Genomic DNA, 19,214 nt, shown 5'->3' on the forward strand with positions numbered 1-19,214 from the left:
TAATCTAGCACAGCTGGTATAAAACATATTCTACTAATTACAATACAGATACAAAATGCCAGCTAGGACTGATACTGAAAGACCTTTGCTATTGTTCCATATCTTTAGAACAGAGTTTAGGGCCAAAATGCAATCAGCAAATGCTCTCTATTATACATTCTTAGGAGTGGATTGGGTTTTGTCTCTTCATTTCTATCTCCTTTGCACGTTTCTCTGAATTCAGAGCATAGAGTTGTAATTATGTTGGACGTATTAGAAAGGGTTGCTGTACATGTCTGTTTGGTGATCTATTAAGCATCAAGCTGCATGTTTCATGCTAACATGGGGGATGTAAAAGGTAAGACTCTCAATCTTCACTTTCATAAGTGTTTTTATTAAAATTACTAAATACTCCCCTGGTTTCTCAACCAAAAGAACATCAAAAGAGCTGAGAATAAAATACTTAGCATATTGCGGAGCAGGTCCTAAACAATACCAAGCAGAGCACACTCAGAAATGTTTCTTAATGTCCTTACACTTAGTGTGCATACTTCATTTGACAGGAAAAAAAAATGTGGTCCAGGAGAATGAGGCCATTATCAGAGAAGCTTTTGACTGGGTACAAAGCAGCCAACCCCAGGTGGTGTGAGCAACATGTTTCTGTAAAGCTTGGGTGCCGTCTGCCCTCTTGCATCCTCTCCCAGAACATGTCAGAAGCATGGACAGGGTGGCCTGCAGTGCTGGTGCAGAGTCACAGATAACAGCCACACGCTTCCCACTGGGCGAGCTGCCAGTCAGCCTCGGTACTGTCAGCAGAAGTATTCATTAGGCTGTCCCTCTATCTTTGGTATGGCTTCCGAGTCCACGCTGGAGCGGGCCGACAGCAGCCTGTTGGACTCGTCAGGGGTGTGCCTGGTCAAGTACTCTCCTTCCACGCCTTTCGCCTTGGCCCCGGGAGACAGGCTTTCAAAGGTGACGTACGATTCCTGCACGTCCTTGGGCTTTCGCACAAAGCATTTTTTGCAGCGCCGTTTCAGTGCTCCACAGCAGACCACCAGAGTCAGAGGAACAGCAATGACACAGGCCACGCTGATGACAACCACATTGATGAGCTTCTGAGTCCCTCCTGCACTGACAACCTCATCTGTGGAAAATATGATGCACTGCTCCTTCCTGGGGATCAGCCCTTTCACACAGACACACACGATGTATTTGGTCTTTGGCAGCAGCCCATAAAGAGTGACCTTGGTCTTCCCTGGCTCCACATTGATCCGCCGCATGTCCCTCTCCCCAAAGACAGCATAAAGGACGCTGAACACTGTGGTGTTCTTTGCCATGGGCGCCTTCCAGGCCAGCGTGATGCTCTGGTCGGTGTCCCCTATGACCCTGACAGACCTCACCATCCTCTCTGGCTCCTGCTGGCCCGTGGTGGGGCTCACCAGCAGGTTCTGGGGGTTGCTGTCTTGTGCCATGTCCGGGAGGAGGATGCTGTCTCCAGTGCCCGCCCCAGCCCCCAGGGTGGGCACGGTGGAGGTGGTGATAACATACCTTGCCACCAGTTTGTCATTGTAGGCCGCTGCCTCCATCCCGCTGGCCTTGCCATTCCATGTGCCTTTGGCACTAGAGTTAGGGTCATCTGTGCTTTCTGAGTCTGTGATGATGAGCGAGATGAACGCCTCTGTTGCCCCCAGGAAATTCTTTGCTTTACAGATGTACTCTCCGGAATCAAGGTAAGAGACTACAGGCAGGCCCAGGATAGACCAGCTCATCCCATCACTGGAAATCTCTTGGTGAACTGCAAGGCAGGAAAAATGTTAAATAAGCAGGCAATAATAAACGGAATTAATTCCAAATTTGTAAAATATTAAGATTCCATCACCAAATATCTGCTCAATGAAGTTTGTGGTAAAGAGTCATCATTTCTGCTCGCCGCCAAGAACATTACAAAATCAAAATAAACCTAAGAAAAGGACTATAATTAGATTATGTCAGGATTTGAACTGCTTGAAAATGAATATACTTGAAAAAGTTGATGCTGTTTCCTCCAAATTGATGTACAGCTTGAAAACATAGCAGGAAAGGTTTTTCCATTAAAAATAAAAGCTTGAACATTCTTATGTAGGTACAATACTTGAAAGAGTGGAAGGAGCAGGCAGCAACATGATCTATTTGAGCATTAGATGCAGACTGTGGAGGCAAAGAAAATACAAACAATGGAGATTTTATTGTAATAAACACACACAGACTAGCCTAGAGTATATGGAAAAATAGTCGAAAGATAATATCCCTTCTACTGCTTAATTATTTCAGGTGTTTATCTTTACACAGGTGTACATTTGGTTACCACCAAATGATATGTACATAGCTGAGTGTTGATTTGCTCATGTGATCTACTTGCAGACTAAAACTGGCTTTCTTCACCTTTTTCTACTGGTGCAGAAAAAAAAAAAAAAAAAAAAAAAAGAGTTGGGATCTTGTGGAAGGGTAAAGCACCCTGTTCATGATTTAACCAGCCTCCGTAGGATGGGCATGTGCTGTCTCAGCCCTTTCCTGCTGAAAGGTAAACCAGGTAGATGTCTGAAAGGCAAAGGTAAGAGAACGCAAACTTCTCCCAAGCCCTCTTGGGGTCAGGATCCAGCCTTGGCAACCAGGGTCCCTTCCAATGGCAGCAAAATACAAGGTAAAAGAATTTGCTTTTTCAGTTTAATTATTTACTGAATGAGTATTTTTAAAAACATAAAGCTATGGATCTACCTATGGCAATTACCTGTAGATACAGACTGTGGGCTGTTTCTTACTCCTTTCTGCTCAGAACACCAGCATTTCAAATAGTCACATTATAGCATTGGCACAAGAAGCTGCCATTGCTGAGAAATAACCTATCTTTCCAGCTAGCTTTTTATTGAAAGGTGCTGGCATCTGATTTAGTTGGGCACAAAATACATCATTCTCGGTTGTAGCTCAAAGTAAACTCAACATAGGCTTTCAGGAAATCATCCTGTTCTATTTTTTGTGGTGGCTCTCTTTCAAGTGTAGGAGGGATGTTTGCAGCATGATGGGTACACATCATCATCATGAGGAGCAGCTCTGCTACATCCTGCACATCGTGCACAACAGAGCAATGACTTGTGGAGATCCAGGAAATGATACTTACTACAAATGGTTCTACTGCTGAGAAAGAAAATTGCTCTCTTCCCTGTTGTGTGCACCGAGGAGCCCTGTAACCCTTTGAAGATCAGACCCAATACTTAGCAATTTATCTGCTGGGTTTAGATCCTCTACGAAAGTCAGGGCAGGACTAGGATACAGGAGTATTCAGGGCAGGTTGGAAGCAAGAATGTTCAGGTCCTGACTGAAAACTTCTAGGACAAAAAGCTAAGGACAACTGTCTTCAGCAGAACAAAGGTTTCTTCCCTAAATTCCACACAAATTAAAGGACCAGTGTTGAAATTACAGCTCCAAAATTTCTTGTGAATGGAAATGAAATCATGATTGGTCACAAAACCAGTGTCTGTTTGAAGGCTTCCCCCAGGATAGGTGCTCAGACCAGGTGGTCAGGGTTTCTTCCACAGGCCTTTTTCCCCAGGACAGCTTGTCAGTCTGTCAGAGGGAATGATTCCTTGGGGACATTCCCACTGAAGTATTGTATCCTTCAGCATTTTAGTGTGGTTTTTTTTTTTAATTATTGTTTAATATATCAGTAATGCTGTATGTTTGCAACCTTTTCTTTTTTCTACAGCTGATCTGAATCCCAGTTGAGTTCACATCAGACATATCTCTGCCAGAGATGTTTCCTAATGGATTAGCAATTAATAGAATATAGAATAATTCAGTGGGAAGCCTTTTCAGTTACTGAATAATTAACTAACTGAAAACAGCTAATTGCTACTGTTGGAAATATTTCATTTCTTTAGCTCCAACAGATTCACAAAAAATCCTCGTTTCACCACCACAATTGCTATGAAAGAAAGCAAAACCAACTTCCTGCACATGATAACAGACATTTATCTGATAATATTAAGAACAACATATAAGTAATCCTATAGTCTATAGAAAATCACAATGCCAGAGTGGATTGCACCTAGTACAGGTCTGCCTCACTCATCCCACGTGTGCAGAAAAGCTTAAACCAAACCCACCTGTGCCATTCAGCTGAGCCCCATCAGCTCTCCTCCAGCTGAGCTCGGGGATGGGCACGCCCGTGGTGCCACACCGCAGCAGCACCGTGCTGCCCAGGATAGTCTTCACCTTGGCCACAGATGTGTGCACCACGGGGCTCTGACACTTCCTCAGCTCCACCTGGCTGAAGAAGATTCCTGCAAGGCTCCGGGGGGTGAAGCATTTCAGCCTGGGCTCAATGAAGGCTATGTTAGGAGACTGGAAATTTAGGAAATGCACCATTTCGTACAGACTGCAGTCACACACCCAAGGATTGTCTTGCAAGCCTGTCAAAAAGAAATCGGGGCACTAAGTCACTCCAACACCACCTTTTGTTTCTGCCACTTTCATGTCTATTTTTCAGCAGGACAAAGTGTGGTAGACTCCCAGTCTGCTCTACAAGAACTGCCTGTGCAGGAGTATGTGGGGAGGGAGAGGTATGTCCCCCACTGCTGCTGGCTGCATCTGATGGATCCTACAGTTGCCAGAATGGAATAAATGTGACTTGCTAAAGTATCTCCAAATCCGGATCTGAAATAATACTCTTTAAGTTCAAAGCAAGATTATTCATATCATGAAAACATTGTGATTTGTGCATATAAAGAAGCAAAACAAGAATTTATTATAAACACATTTTGTTGCAGGATGAAAGAAACAAGTATTCATGGGAGAAGGGCTGTGGATTCTTTCGGCATGAGGAGACCATGAAGTCTCAGACAGGCCAGAAAATTGTCACTGGACATTCTTAAAATACTAGCCAGATTGTCGTGCCACTTTTCACACCTGCAATAGCTGTGGCTGATCCTATTTGCCTGTCATAGTTCTCTTCCAGCCCTGTTAGTCTAAGTTATTTTCATTATTTTGGTAATCAGTTGCTTTTCCTGAAATGCTAATTTATACTGGATAACATGAAAGAACTGTTTTAAGGATTAAATTGGAGAGTATGCCTGTTATGGTATATAAAAAATGTAGATAGACCATAACTATATTAAGGCTATACACACAGAAAGAGATATATTGAAAAACACACTCCTGTGTCAGACTCTTGGAACGTCTCTCTTCTTTATTCTGCTCTCCCAGTTTGCAGCTATTGAATTCCAATTCTGAAAAAATTATGCATTATTAAAAATAGACTTGTGAAGATAGCACTGAAAAAGCAGATTTGGAACTGGAGCAATGCATATCCATGAACAGAAGTTGCTGCATTCTGATTAAATCTGTGTCATCCTACTTACAAATGTCCACATCCAGCTGTGCTGTGGACAGGTTGTGGTCTCTAATGATTTTAGCTAGCAGAATTGGCACTAGGGATATTAATGCCATCAAACCCCAGGCACACATTTGAAGCCTAAGCCGGGAGCATGGCTCCCAGGCATCCTGCCTGCCACAGGGGTGAGCTCTGCTCCCTCTGAGGGGGCTGCACCTCCTCTGCCATGCACAGCCCAAGGACATACCTGGGGGCTGGCACCTGCCTGAAAGGGAAGAGTACTAATACTCCCTCAAACTGTTTTTAAGATGCTGTGGAAAAGCTTCTGAGTGCATTCCATATCTTCTTCCCAGGGCTTAGAAGAGGATCTAGAAGTGATGGGTTTTGGCAGGAGGTCAGTTCTTGTAAATTAATATGTTAAAGTGAAGGAGACTATGTCAATAATGAACATTCAGCTTGGCTTTGTTGTTTTATGGCATTTTTGCTAGCAGTTTCTAGTTCATGCACTAGATAACAATTGATCCCAGGTTCCCCAGCAGGTGCCCCAGCTCCAGCTGAAGCAGCAGCACCACAAAGCCCAGTGAGGCCTTTGCTGCCCTGCAGAGCACAGTTCCATGGGCTCACGTGGGCAGTCCTCATGTGGAAAAGCTTGCACCCTTGGCACAGACTAGTAGCCAGCAACTTAGCAGAGGAATTACTCTTCTTGAAAGAGTCTGCAAGTGGTGGCTCTGGAGTCACAGTGATGCACTGCAGACAAGAAATGGATCGGGCTGCCTCTTTTTATTATTCATGATTTTTTATGCCTCCATGAGAAATAGTCATGAGCAGAGTGAAACAGAAACATGCAGCTGTGTTTTCCCAGCCTGCTCCTGTGAGGGATATGCATTTTATCTCCAAGGTTCCTATGGGTGTCCATAGGATAGGACCTAGAAACTGGAGTGTCTGTACATTACTGCATTAATTTTAGCATTGTACTCATATGGCTACATGAATTTTTTAGGATCCTGGCACAATCAGCCTGTGCATAGCTGGATACTACTCAATTTGGCCACATGCATCAAGGCATGATTTGTTCATGGTAAAACACTCTTCTAATCTGTATTGAATGGAATAACATTTTTACACATAACTTGACTCTAAAAATAAAAAGGGAAAAGTATGATCTAGGCAGTCTTGCCACAAATGAAATGGGCAATCCCAAACTGCCAATTTTGGCTTAAAGAACTTGTTACTGCATCTGGCAAAACAGGATCATGAAACACCTGCTTCTCTCCTGATGCTAGTGAAACTTTCAGCAACATCTGCTAAGGACACTAAAAGCTTTGTAGGTAGTATTTTGTATATTTTCAAGTCTTGTATCTCTTTCCACTGCAATCTGGTTTTAAAAACTTCACCTCCCTAAATATATCAAGGGAACAAAGAGCAGCAAGTACTTGCTAGAGTGAGAGGAAACTTGCAGTGCCTCTGCTGAGATTATCAGCAGGTGCCTGAGCTCACACCCCTGTACATGCAGATGGCAACAACTCTGAGCCATCATCAGCCTGCCATGGATTTGAACAGTAAACAATGGCTAAAAGACCATGTAATAATCCCCTGAATTAGGAAATGGGCTCAAAACCTCACCTGGGCATCCTGCAACTGAGAGTCAGCTGTGAGAAACCCTGACACAAATATGGGTAATTGCCCCAAAGCTGTACCTCTGGGGAGCCTAGAGCTGCCACCAGAAAGGGTATTGGAGCTTCTTAGGTGCCCTTCTTGGAGCTTCATAGCTGCCCTTTAATGCAGCACTGTCTTGGTGTGTTTGGGTAGACTAGGGTTTAATTCTCTGTGAACAGATAAACAAGGCTCTGGGAAGAGACAAATTGGCAGCTCTGACCCAGATTTTATGCTTAGTCGTGGCATTATTCCTCTTTAATTTAGACATAATAAATTATCCATCCTTTTATTTAGCTCTGCTTAAAATGGGTCAATTCCAAACACAGTGCTATTAGAAAAGAACACATAAATGATGAAGAGCTGTAAACATATTTGTATTTCTATCCAAAATGGGAGTGGCAATAACTAAAAAAGCCCTGAACAAGAGTCACCAATTTTGTGCTGCAAAGATCCAAGCAAGTAATCAAATTTATGGCATAATAAGATGGGTGTGATGAACCTGAGGTGAGTTTGTTAATATGCAAATGAATTTACACACATTATTTGGGGTATTAAATTGTATACATATAATAGCAGTGTACTTGCTATGGTAACCACAGTGGGTGAAGATGCTGTAAGGAGATGAGGAACTCTTGACATTTGTGCCCCCTGCAAAACGGGAGGCAATTTCTCTTACCTAGGATGATCTTGGAGTTATCATTGGGGAAGTAGGGAACAGCCTGGAGGTTGGCCCAGGTGGCAATGAGAGCCTGAGGAAGAGTCATCAGCTTATTGCTAGACAGATCCAGGTATGTGATATTCTTGACATAACGAGCAGCATCTGGAGGGACTGAGGTGAGTTCGTTGTTGTGTAAATCCAGAAGCCTCAGCTGTGGCATGCCAGCCAGGCTCTCCCAGGGGAATGAGATTAAGTTGTTCCCATCCAGCCTCAGTTCCTGCAGACGACGAAGGCCCTTGAAGGTGATGCTGCTGAGGCTGGCCAGGGAGTTATAGGGCATCCAGAGGTACTCCAGGTTGTGAAGCAGGTGGAAAGCCTCTCCTGGCACCCTGCGGATGGCTGTCTTTTCTATCCGAAGCTTGGTTGTATCAACAGGGATGTTCACAGGAGGGAGGGTCATCTCTGGGTCATTACACAGCACTGTCCTGGTGGGGAAAGACAAGGACAAGCAAAGATGTGACTTCCTTTTATTTTGAAAAGATGTGAAACCTTATTTTAATTCAAGATCTTGATCTGCCTTTCTATTTTCACAAGATTTCTTCTTGTCATTTCTTTCTTGCTGCTGATCTCTGCATCATCACTGTAAATACATCACCTTGCAGTAATTCATATGTGCCTTCTAACTGCAGAGATCACAGTATTGTGCCTCTCCTGGAGTGGTGTGAGCCCAAACCTGGCTCATTTAGTCTTCCTGCTGGGTTTTGCTATCAGGTCTTTTAGAGTACTGATGATAGCAGTGACAACATTCATGCACAACAGAGGATTCTAGTGCAAGTTAAAACAAAAGGATCCATAAATCGGACTACAAAATCCCTACAAAAAGAAGCCTTATTGACATGCGGGAGGGCAAGAAGTTATATAGATTAAATATGACATGGGAACTCTGGTTTGAGAAATGAGAATAAGAAAGTCAGGTAACAACTCCTTGGAAGTACTCTGGAGTAAGCTCTGCTTTACTATGGAGGGTGTGTAAAGATGGTAGCAGTCACTGCACCGCAGACACATATAGTCATGAGAGTGAAAGCACAGCAAATTAACTCTTTGGAAAATGCTATACTGAAAGCAAGGCAGATTTATATGTTTTAATCATTCTTCCCCATTTCTAATCTCTTAAAGGTCAAAGCATGAAAAGCTTATGCTGCATTTTTGCAGCCTTCATACAAAAAATTGTGACATGGGATTGTAGAGCGCCATAAGAAATGAAGGGAGACAAAACAGGTCTCTCAGACTGAATTTTAATTTGCCTATCAGCAAGTAGGGGAAGGCAAATTCTTAACAAAACACCAAGCCGCCTGCAAAAGGTAAGAGGTTGGATGGTCGTGTTCCAGCCCACTTGCTGAACAAGACACCACGAGAAATGTAATGTGATAAGTAACGTTTTCCTATCACACTGTCTCTATAAACAGAATATTACAAAGCTGTCAAAACCAGGCTGGTTTTGGCTGAAAGCAATTATTCCTCCACTATCAACAAAAATAGATAACATTGCTGAACTGCTCAGGCAGACTTCTCAGATTTAAATGCTATTTGAGCCTGCAGTTAAATTGTTAATTTATAATCAAAACACACTACATTACTCTCACCCAACATTTTTATTGTGGCATTAAATCCTGCCTTCCCTCTGCTGAAAGTTGAGATTTTGAGGAAGATAAAAATCTATCAAATAAGAAAAAAACAGAAATCCACTTTCAATAAAACATTTTTTTCTTTGTGTAGTCATGTCACAAAATGTTACTAACAGAAAGACCATGGCAGTAAAGCAGAATGCTTCTTATAGTGTCCCTAAATTATGTCAGTGAGCACTGAACTATGGGATAATCTATGGGATAATATCCTTCTAGTGAGAAATATGAATCATAATACAGAAAAAAGGCAGCATTATGCTCCTTAAGGGACTAATGGATATTTGCTTCATTATGTATCTTACTAAAATCCACAACAGCTTTTTCCAGTCACTGAGAGGAAATTCCCCCTGGGAACTGTGACAGTTATGGGAGAAATAATTGGCTCTCACACTGTTACACTCCCTTTTAGCAATTGCAGGCTACTTGTGTCTCTACCAGGCTTCTTCTTACTGGCAAGTTTCTAGTATTAAATCTATAGCACCATTAAAGAAATAAGAAAGTAGAGCTATTTCATGGGGTTCCAAAATACCTCATTTCAGTAATGAAAATATATTTCAGCCTAGAAAAAGTTTGTTACAAAGGATTTTGCAAATCCTGTATCTCTGTCACAAAACCTCCTCTTCTGTGAACCACACCTTATAAAAATATGGCCTCTATTTTCTTTAAGTCAGATACTGTGTGCTTACCCTTCAGAAGGACTCTTTTATAACAGTCCTCCAGAGAAATGTATGTTCAATGGCTTTGCTTTCAAAGATGGATGTCCTTCTGGTCTTGCCTTCTTTTTCAATGGAAAGTTTCCAGTCTGAGAATGAACTTCTTTTAATTTTTTTTTTTTTGTTACTGTCTGGTTTTTTAGTTCATTCTTGTCTAAAGTATATTGGTATGCCTAAAATCTCCAGCTGAAGGATTTTTTAAGTAAATTGTTGGCTATTGTACCACAACATGAATCAAATCTAGTCACACTTTAGCAACAAACCAGCAGAGCAGAATAAAACCTTTTACAACCAGAATTTTCAGCAGAAAAGTAAAAAAAAATAAAATACTATTTAAATTTTATTCCCTTTTTGCCATTACACCAGCAATAATTATGTCACTTCTGTTCTCACAGAAGAGATGCCCAAACGCTTTCTCTGAAATCAGCTTACTGTGTTTTCAGAAGCTAATCCTCTGCAAATATAGCTAGAGCGTGGAGCATCCGGAAAAATAATGGCCACGAAGTCGAGACACAATATTTTCTCCTGCGAGCATCCTTGCAGAGGAGCAGAAACACCCCCCGACCCCGCCGCGAGAGCGCCCGGCGTACCTGGCCTTGGTCCCCTCGCTGAGGCTGTGGAAGGCGCAGCTGCACTGCGAGGGGCAGGAGCCGCCCGCCCGGGGCAGCCCCGCCAGCGCCCAGCAGCACAGCAGAGTCACCGCCACCCACATGGCGACCTGGGCATGGAGCGCACCTGGCTCTAGGCAGCGTGGAGGGCTTCGCCTATTGTTTTATCCATCGGCCGCTCGCATCTTAACTCCCTTTTGTTTTCAGCCACACTGTGATCTTCCAGCCCTCGCTGAGTCCATCAGATAAAAAAGGATAGGCAGGGATTAAGGATGGGGACTTGAGTTATTTTCATGAAGGTGCTTATTGCTTCCCGGAACTGGACTAACGGCATTTCTTCCTTCAGCAGCCCCTTCAAAACACCTTCCTCTGGCAGTCTGGGGCTCCCAAGCAAGAAAAAAGCAAATACATTTTTGGGGGACTTACATCACAGGCAAGATAACTGTTATCTGACCAGGAATTAGCAATAATTTAGTTCCCCGCAGAGGTATTGGGAAGATTTAAAACAGTTATTTGTGCTAATGGAATGTAAGCCTTCTATCTAAGAGCACTAAAATATATATATATATATAGTGATGCTATTAAAAGGCTTTATTTTCTTTTAAAGACTCCTAGTTTGATAAAGCAATTATTGAACTGTTGGCAACAAGCCTGTTACTGATAAACAGTTAATAACCCAGTAAATAGGTACATATTTCAGTTTCTACCAGGGCTAGCACCCACCTGCAGGACTGACTACTGTGCTCTGACTCGCTGACACAGCTAAGCTCAGGTAAGCGACCCTTTTGGGAAGTGCCACCTGATGCAGGGCTGAGTGGCAGGAATTCAGGAATGCTAAGAAAAGCTCAGTTCTCTCTTAAGGTCAGCTGAAGACTCACCTCACTTCTCCAGCACTCCTCCCTGTTGTGGACCTGTTGATAGTGCTTTTCCTTTTGGAATACATAATGAGAAGTTACCACTCAGAAGTGCAGCAATAACACAGCTATCTATGTACAATCTACCTGAAGGTTAATGACTGTGCTTACATCAATGTTGTTTCTAGCAAAGATTGCTCGCCAGGATTTCTGGAGTGGAGATGCAAAGTTCAACCTATGTTCTTCACAATGAAATTATACTGGTGATTTTTCAATAATTCTTGGTAATGAACTTTTGAAGTTTCAAGGTAATTCCAATGTGCTTTGGGGCTAACTATTAAACAGATATTTTATGGTGCCATAGTTTCACATAAGCTTGTTTCACAAGTTACTCCGATAAGTAATTAAGGTTTGCAGAAATCATTTATTGAGAGGATGTCCCAAAGGACTACTTTCCCCCCTGCTATTTTCACATTCTACATTTACTGTTGTTCAAAGAGGAATTCAAGTATCTTATTATTTATCTCTGAAGAGGTGAGAACATAATGCAGTACTGCTCATTAACTATCCATAGTTCTCTCATTGACTGCCATTAGGTCTCATTTCTAGATTTAATGATTTCTCAGTTCCCTTAATGATCTCCAAGCTAAGACCAAGCTTATTGGTTTTTTTTAGTGTACTCATTGGTCAGCTTGCCTTGCTGTCCAGACTCTGCCTCAGCTCAATACTTACAACATTGACTGAAACATCTGAAGTTAAATTCTACTTGAAAAGGCAATGCAACATAATTAACCTCTTGCATCTGTTTTCTTTTCAACGCATCTGATAAAGTAGTTTCCCTCCATTGGAGCTCTTGGATAATAAACTTGTAGAAAGCAGAACTGTATTGTAAGGTTTGCTTTCATGAACCTCAATTTTGCCTCACTAATGAAACATTTAAGTTACCACTAAATGTCAGGAGCAGGAGAAGTAAACTTAATTTGTAAAAATCAACAGCAATCAATAAAGCATACCTTAGCAGCAGCTAATGCTCTGCACTTTGTCAAGAAAGCTGCTATTTACTTAACATGACAGAGTCACTTCTCAACAAGAAAGAGAAAGACCTGGAGGTAGGCTGAGAGATTAATAAAAACAGATAAATAAAAGAGGTAACATTAACAGGTTTCACATCTTGGAGTGTATTCACAATGTGTCTCTGGAAGGAGGAAAAGGAAGGGAAAAGGACCAGTTAACTATTAACCCAGCTAATGTTTTATCAGCACTTACATTTTGGAGTTTTCCCTCCCTGTTGACTGGATTATTTTATAATCCTTCATCGACACATCACCACCAAATGATGCAAATGATGGGTTAACTATCAAGACACAGACACCATGTTAGGCTTGATCTGAATGGTCAAGAGAGTGAGTCTGCCCTCACCCTGCAGAAACTCAACAAGAGGTTCATCAGGAGAGTGGAAACCAGCTCAGGTAGGCTTTGGACATATGGAACTGGAGGAGAAAGAAGCAGAGGAGTGTGGCAAGCACATTTCTCTCTCTCTCAGGATTTTTATTGAGGTGCACAGAGAGAAATGTGCTTGCCACAGAGGAGGAAGGCCTTGGTGCACAGGGAGCAGATATATTCCCCTGGTTCACAGGCTGCATAGATCATAGCATCACACAATGGTTTGATTTGGTTTGGAAGGGACCTTAAATATCACCTAGTTCCAGACTTGCTGTAGTGGGCAGGGACAACTTCCACTACAACCAGTTGCTCAAAACCCCATCCAACCTGGCCTTGAACACTTCCAGGGATGGGGCATCCACACCTTCTGTGGCCATTCTGTTCCAGTGCTTCACTGCTTCATAAACAGTAAATAATTTCTTCCTAATATATAATCTAAACCTGTCCTCTGCCAATTTAAAGTGATTCCCTCTTGCCACTACATGCCCTTGTGCAAAAAGTCTCTCCAGCTTTCTTCTAGGCTCCTTTTAGGTACTGGAAGGCTGCTGTAAGGCCTCCCCAGAACCTTCTGTTCTCCAGGCTGAGCAATGCCCATTTTCTCAGCTTGTCTTCACAGGGGACATGCTCCAGCCTCTGATCATCTTTGTCACCCTCCTCTGGATTTGTTCCAGCAGGTCCAGGTCCTTCTTTTGTTGAGAGTCCCTGAAGTGGATGCAGTACTCGAGGTGAAGTCTCAGAATGGAGCAAGCAGAAGAGAACAGAGAGAATCAGTGGAACAAAGACAATGAAAATAGATCCTTAAAGCTGTAAGAGTAGATGCCAGTACCTGCACGTCAAGGACTGCATGAGGCAGCATTGATGAGTGGGCTGCAAGAGGATGCTGCTTCTGCTTACATTCATGCTCCCTCCCTAGTACAGGGAGATGAAAGAAATAAAACTGGAAGCAAAACCTGATTGCTGTGTTCAACAGGCCTATGAATTCACTTCTACAAAAAATTCTGGTTTATCCTGAAGCACTGTTTGCAGTACAACAGCTTTCTAGATTTTCATGGTATTTTTAAGGCTTAAGTGTATTACCTCCTCCCAACTACTGAACAGTAATTCACACATTATGCTATCTAATGTAAAATGAACACTCATTAGATAATTTCCTTGTAAGTGTAGGTGATATTTATTTGAGACTTTAAAATCAATACCGTATTTTGCAGTGCAGAGTAAAAACATTTTTTTTCATGACAGACAATTCCATTCCATAATGAAACTAGTGGGAGTTAGGCTCTTTACTTACAGTTCTGCACACCCAATCATAATAATTTTGCTCCTTGCTGTTTACTTAAGAAGGGAAGTAAACAGTTTCTTCTCTGCACCAAACTAAAAATATCAGTTGTAGAAAAAACATACAAAGAAGCAGTCAGAAAGTGTCATTCATCTGAAGTGTAAGAATTTGTTTTTCATTCTCTGAGAAGAACCAAATCTCCTGTTTATATTTTTGGTGTAAATAAATGCAAAGCAAATGGGGTCAAAGTCTACTGTCAGCAAAGTTCAGCTGTGTTCAGCCATGGCAGTCTTTCTTATCTTTCTTACGTGGGGTTATAATTCAGAGAAAAAAAATTTGCTTTGTATTTAATAAGATTTAGTTAATTATTTGACATCATAGTTCCAATTTTTTTTCCCAGGAAAACCAGAAATGTTTTATCAGAAGATTGTCCTCACAAACTCTCCAGCTAAACCTGAGTGACAAACACAGCATGTTCCACTAAGTAGTTCATTTTTAATATGGCAATTAGACAGAATTTAGTTTTATTTCTTTTCTCCATATACTTAGAAAAATATGGCATAAAGCAAATCAAACAGCATATATTAGCATAAGTGAAAGCCACAAAATACATTATTGTCATGATTTTGTCTGAAAGATTTTTTTAGCAGGCAGCACGGGCCAGACACTAAATCAATTTCATTAGGTAAATGCACCTCCAAGAAGCTTCTGGCAGGGCACATGTAAAGTGGAAAATCCTTCCCACTGATGCAAGCCGAGCGCACGTTAATGCACGACGTCATTCTAAATTGGATCTCGCACTTAATGCTGCTGAAGGCAGCTCCTCCAGACCTGTAGGACCAAAGTCATTACCAGAGCTCTGGACATGCTGAAGAAATAAAATAAACCCACACAGCTTTTGGCATGGCACATTACAAGCCTATCAGTGGTGGTTGTTTTGTGTTTTTACAGCCAGAGCAGAAGAACAGATGTGAGGGCAGGCCTCTGGCCCGTGGGAGAGATGCACTCACACACCTCCCTCATGAATGCTGCACTGTACCCATTTCTGTCCGTGCAGCAGAAGCCGCCACGAGGCCCCACTGTGGTCAGCAGGGCAAAGCCTGGCAGAGGATGGAGGGGTGTCACCCAACCCCCCTCCGGTGTCTCCCTGTCTGCTCCCTCTGCGCTCAGGCAGCGAGAGAGACCTCGCCCTGGCTGAGGCAGATGTGAAGGGCTGGGCAGAGCCTCCAGGTCCAATGGAGAATGAGCCCCTCAGCACCCAGTGAGATAAGCTGGACTCTTGCCTCACCTTAGGAGAGGAGTGGGCCAGCCACCATGGCCATAGCTCTTCTACTTTTCTTCTACAAAGGCCCCACAGTGACAGGCAAATTCCACCAGGATTGGACATTCAGGGCCCCAGAGCAAAATTCTCTGGGACAAGCCCTTTGTGAACTCCTCTACAGAGGGAAGGCAGCAGAGGAACTGATTATCAGGGAGTTACCAAAACATACACCTAGAACAGCATAAATGTCTGTCCAGCAGCATCATTCTCACTGAAAGAAGTACTGTTCTCTGAGATGCCTCATCCACATACACATCCCCAATAGTCCAATTTAATGACTGCACATACCATGGCATAGCTGATGTATTTTAAATGAGTGACGCTTTCTTAGGTTTATACTCCTGGTCCCATATCTCTATTGTACCTTTATTGCCTAAAATCCAGTGCAGTTCCCTCAGTTCAACAAAATCAGCTAACTTTGGGCTTAGCATCCTCAGCTGCATGACAGAGGGGGTCATGCAGTAATATTGCTGACTGCAACCACCTTTTCTGATTTGGACCTTAATAGTATTAGTCTAAGCCCAGCAGAGTCACCTCTGCTTAGGAAACAGTGGCTGTTTTATTTTGCTTCTTCAGGCATGCAAGAACTTCCAGCATTGTTTATCTGGCTCCTGAATGCAGATGGAGCACAGTGTTTTACACAGCCACCCTCTGCCCTCTTGCCAGTCTGACAGTCACCAGCTTTCCTACTCTGATTTACCTGAATACAGCCCCAAGATTTTGCAGGCTGAGTACATACCTTTGTGGCCATTCTAGTATACTTCTTGGAAGCTGCAAGTCTCACAAGGACCAAGAAAATGTTTGGGAAAACAAAACAACCAAAAAAAAGTACAAAGAACAGGAAAAGCAAAGCTTTTACCTTGTTTTTATTTTTTAATGTTATTCTTCTCTGCCCATTCCATCCAGTAACAGTAAACAAAAGCCTAGCTTAGACTAGATAATTAACACATTTGGGTTTTATATGAGAAAAAATTTAGAAGTGATTAATCCCTGTAGAAGTAAACACAGCTCTTACACTGAAGTTGAGGAAAGCTATGCAGAATTCAGGCTAAAGTAATGTTTGTGAGGGAAATATCATCAGGAAATTTGGGGAAATCCTGACACACAGACACTGGTAGAAGACTGCTGAGACAAACAAGATATACAATACTACAATGACAGGAAAAAGATGTGCTTATGTCATATGTGGTCTGGAAGTTCATCTACATACATGGTCAGTAGCATAGACTCATGAGAAATGGTTCAGGGAGAATCACGTTGCTTTTTTACAAGAGCAGTAATAAACAGGAGAACTGGTGTGCAAATCCTCTCTTAATACAACTAAAGCCCCTCTTGAAAGCAGAGGGTTTTTTGATAACTGGGTACTGGTCTTTGAACTGTAATCCCTGGAGGAGTTATTCTTCTCAGCATCAAGGGGGAAATACACTACCAGTGTTAGGTACATCCTGCATTCTGTAGGACTGCCTTCTCCTTCAAAGTCCTGAGATGCGTCACTGTTCAGCAGGGAGAGACAGCACATCTCATTATACTGTGAATATGTATATGCCTCTAAAACTAGTAGGCTAACTGAAAGAAAAACACATTTATAAGTGTCTAGAATGAATTTTGAGGGATGGGTAACAGACCAGGGCAACAGTTATACATATTTGATAACCATCATGATTGGTACATCCAGCAAAGGCTAAGAAGTCTAGGGTGCAATAAATGTTCTAGTAACTTTATTAATTTTCTAGCCTGGGTGGAAATACATATATTTATGAATTACATATTCAATTTATGGTGAATTAAACTACCTGTCTCTGGAGAGGTAACTCAAACAGTAGAGGCAATGCTTCCCAGCTCTACAGGAAGTTCTGACTATCAAAAGACTGAGGTGCAGCAGCAGGCAGGGAAGCCAGTCTCAGTGCTGCCTGGTCCCAGGCGTTGCATCCTCATGGAGCCAATCACAGGGCTAAGGTATGATATTTGGGGAGCAGGTGGTGGATCTGTGTCCTTTTATGAAGAGACTTTGACACAGCACTGCTCTGGCTCTGACTCTGAAGTTGCCCCTCCTGGCTTTCTTACTTCCCACCAAGTTTACAGCTCCTTCATTTTTGCTCAGCATGGCCAAGGAGCTTTCCACAGATATTATCCCTGACCTTGATGCTTTCTCTGTACTTGCAAGTGAGCCCTTTCCTCTACCTCCCTCTGCACAGACAGCACCTCCACCCCTGAACCCCATCCTGCCCTGGGTCCCTCACACGATCCCCACCACACCTGGGGCTGCCATGCTCGCTCCCCAAAGCACAGCCCCTGGCTCCTGCCTGCCCCAAGCTTCCTGAGCCCTGCCCAGGCCTTCACCACTTCATCTTGCTTCAACAGCTGTGAGACGACAGCAGAGAAAATCAGATTGAGCAGAGTGCCATACTGTGTTATACAGACTGTTGAGGAGAAGGGTTATTATGTGGCTGCAGGCATTTCCAAAGGGCTGATGCCTGTCCACACACTGCTGTGATGACTTTTTCCCTGCATCATCCCTCTTATGGCCAACACCAGGTGCCTATTTACAATCTGGGTCATATTCCCTATCACCCCTGAAACACATTTACACAACTGCAACTAGAAGGTCTCCAGACAATACGCTTTCTGTTTCCTTTCTTTGGCAAGAAGCCTTTCCCATGAGGACCAAGATTACCACTCATTTCAGTGATACCAAACTGCAGTTCTGGGTGACTGCGTTCCCCGCCTCCTTCTGCTGAAACGCTGCAGTTTTTCATTTAAAGGCATATTTCAGCATAAAAAGTCAAATTTTGCTAAACCTGAATCAGAAGAAAGGATTAGGAAGGCAGAGGAATAATAACACATCAATTTAGCAAAGTTCTTGCTGTGAATATAAAATACTGTGTCAGTAATCTGCATTGATTGCTTGAAGAAAATTCAGAGTGCATGAGCACTCTGTTATCTTTGCACTGCACCTTTTTTTGTTGTGCTTGTACCAATGCATATTTTACAAATATTAATATGCTCCCACCAAATCTCTACAGTTTTATGAAATCCATAGGAACATCTGGCAAGAACCTATCATATACTTTTTCTGTGTATTCCTTGCAAACAGATTAGTAACCAGTGAAATATTCTTAAGTGAGAGGGTAAAAGGAAATGGATCTGTTATTGATGCAGAAAGGAAATCACTGGGATTAAAATGATGTAGTTCTAGGATAACATCAGGTTGAGCAAAAAGACCTTTCCCCCTCAATTTGGAAAGAGCAAGTAGCTATTGAAAGAGTGCATAAAATAGAAAGTCATAACTAAAAATTTCATCACTAAGAAGTTAATGAGTGTCTTTTGCAAACCTGTTATCATCTGCATGTTTTCCCTGACTTCACAGGAATACACAATGTGGGTTACATCTTACATAAAAAGGACAGAAAGGAAATGAATGCAGCTTTGTTTTACCAACTGGAAAAAGAACTATCTTTAGAAGATTCTATCAAAGTCAGTAATTTATTCCTTATTTGCACCTCCTCTTTGCTTGAAGAAAACCATTTACAACCTGAACTTATAACTGAAGTTAGCAGCCATATTGGACCCTATATCATTCCACACTATCTCAACGTCCCCTTAGAAAGTCAGCTTAACACAGCATCAGCAAAGGACTTTAGAGACTGATGCAGGAA

General features: G+C 42.4%; 1 protein-coding gene across 1 annotated transcript; it reads right to left on the reverse strand.

Annotated features, from left to right (window-relative positions):
• Window positions 1-788: 788 nt before the first annotated feature.
• Window positions 789-11,923, reverse strand: LRIT1 (leucine rich repeat, Ig-like and transmembrane domains 1). The gene is made up of 4 exons (XM_053984346.1): window positions 10,647-11,923; window positions 7,677-8,143; window positions 4,119-4,424; window positions 789-1,774 (listed from the first exon to the last, which is right to left on the reverse strand). The coding sequence occupies exons 1-4, from the start codon at window positions 10,766-10,768 to the stop codon at window positions 789-791; spliced, it is 1,881 nt and encodes a 626-aa protein (XP_053840321.1). The 5' UTR covers window positions 10,769-11,923.
• Window positions 11,924-19,214: the final 7,291 nt, after the last annotated feature.

Source organism: Vidua macroura, chromosome 8 (genome assembly GCF_024509145.1).
Source record: "Vidua macroura isolate BioBank_ID:100142 chromosome 8, ASM2450914v1, whole genome shotgun sequence".
Classification (NCBI taxonomy): domain Eukaryota; kingdom Metazoa; phylum Chordata; class Aves; order Passeriformes; family Viduidae; genus Vidua; species Vidua macroura.

Excerpts from the sequence above, each read along its gene's own strand:
- LRIT1 (XM_053984346.1), bottom strand. The coding sequence starts at position 10,768 with ATGTGGGTGGCGGTGACTCTGCTGTGCTGCTGGGCGCTGGCGGGGCTG. Across the intron at positions 4,425-7,676 it reads TAACTCCAAGATCATCCTAG|GCTTGCAAGACAATCCTTGG; the intron begins GTAAGAGAAATT and ends TCTTTTTGACAG. Across the intron at positions 1,775-4,118 it reads GGCTCAGCTGAATGGCACAG|TTCACCAAGAGATTTCCAGT; the intron begins GTGGGTTTGGTT and ends CCTGCCTTGCAG.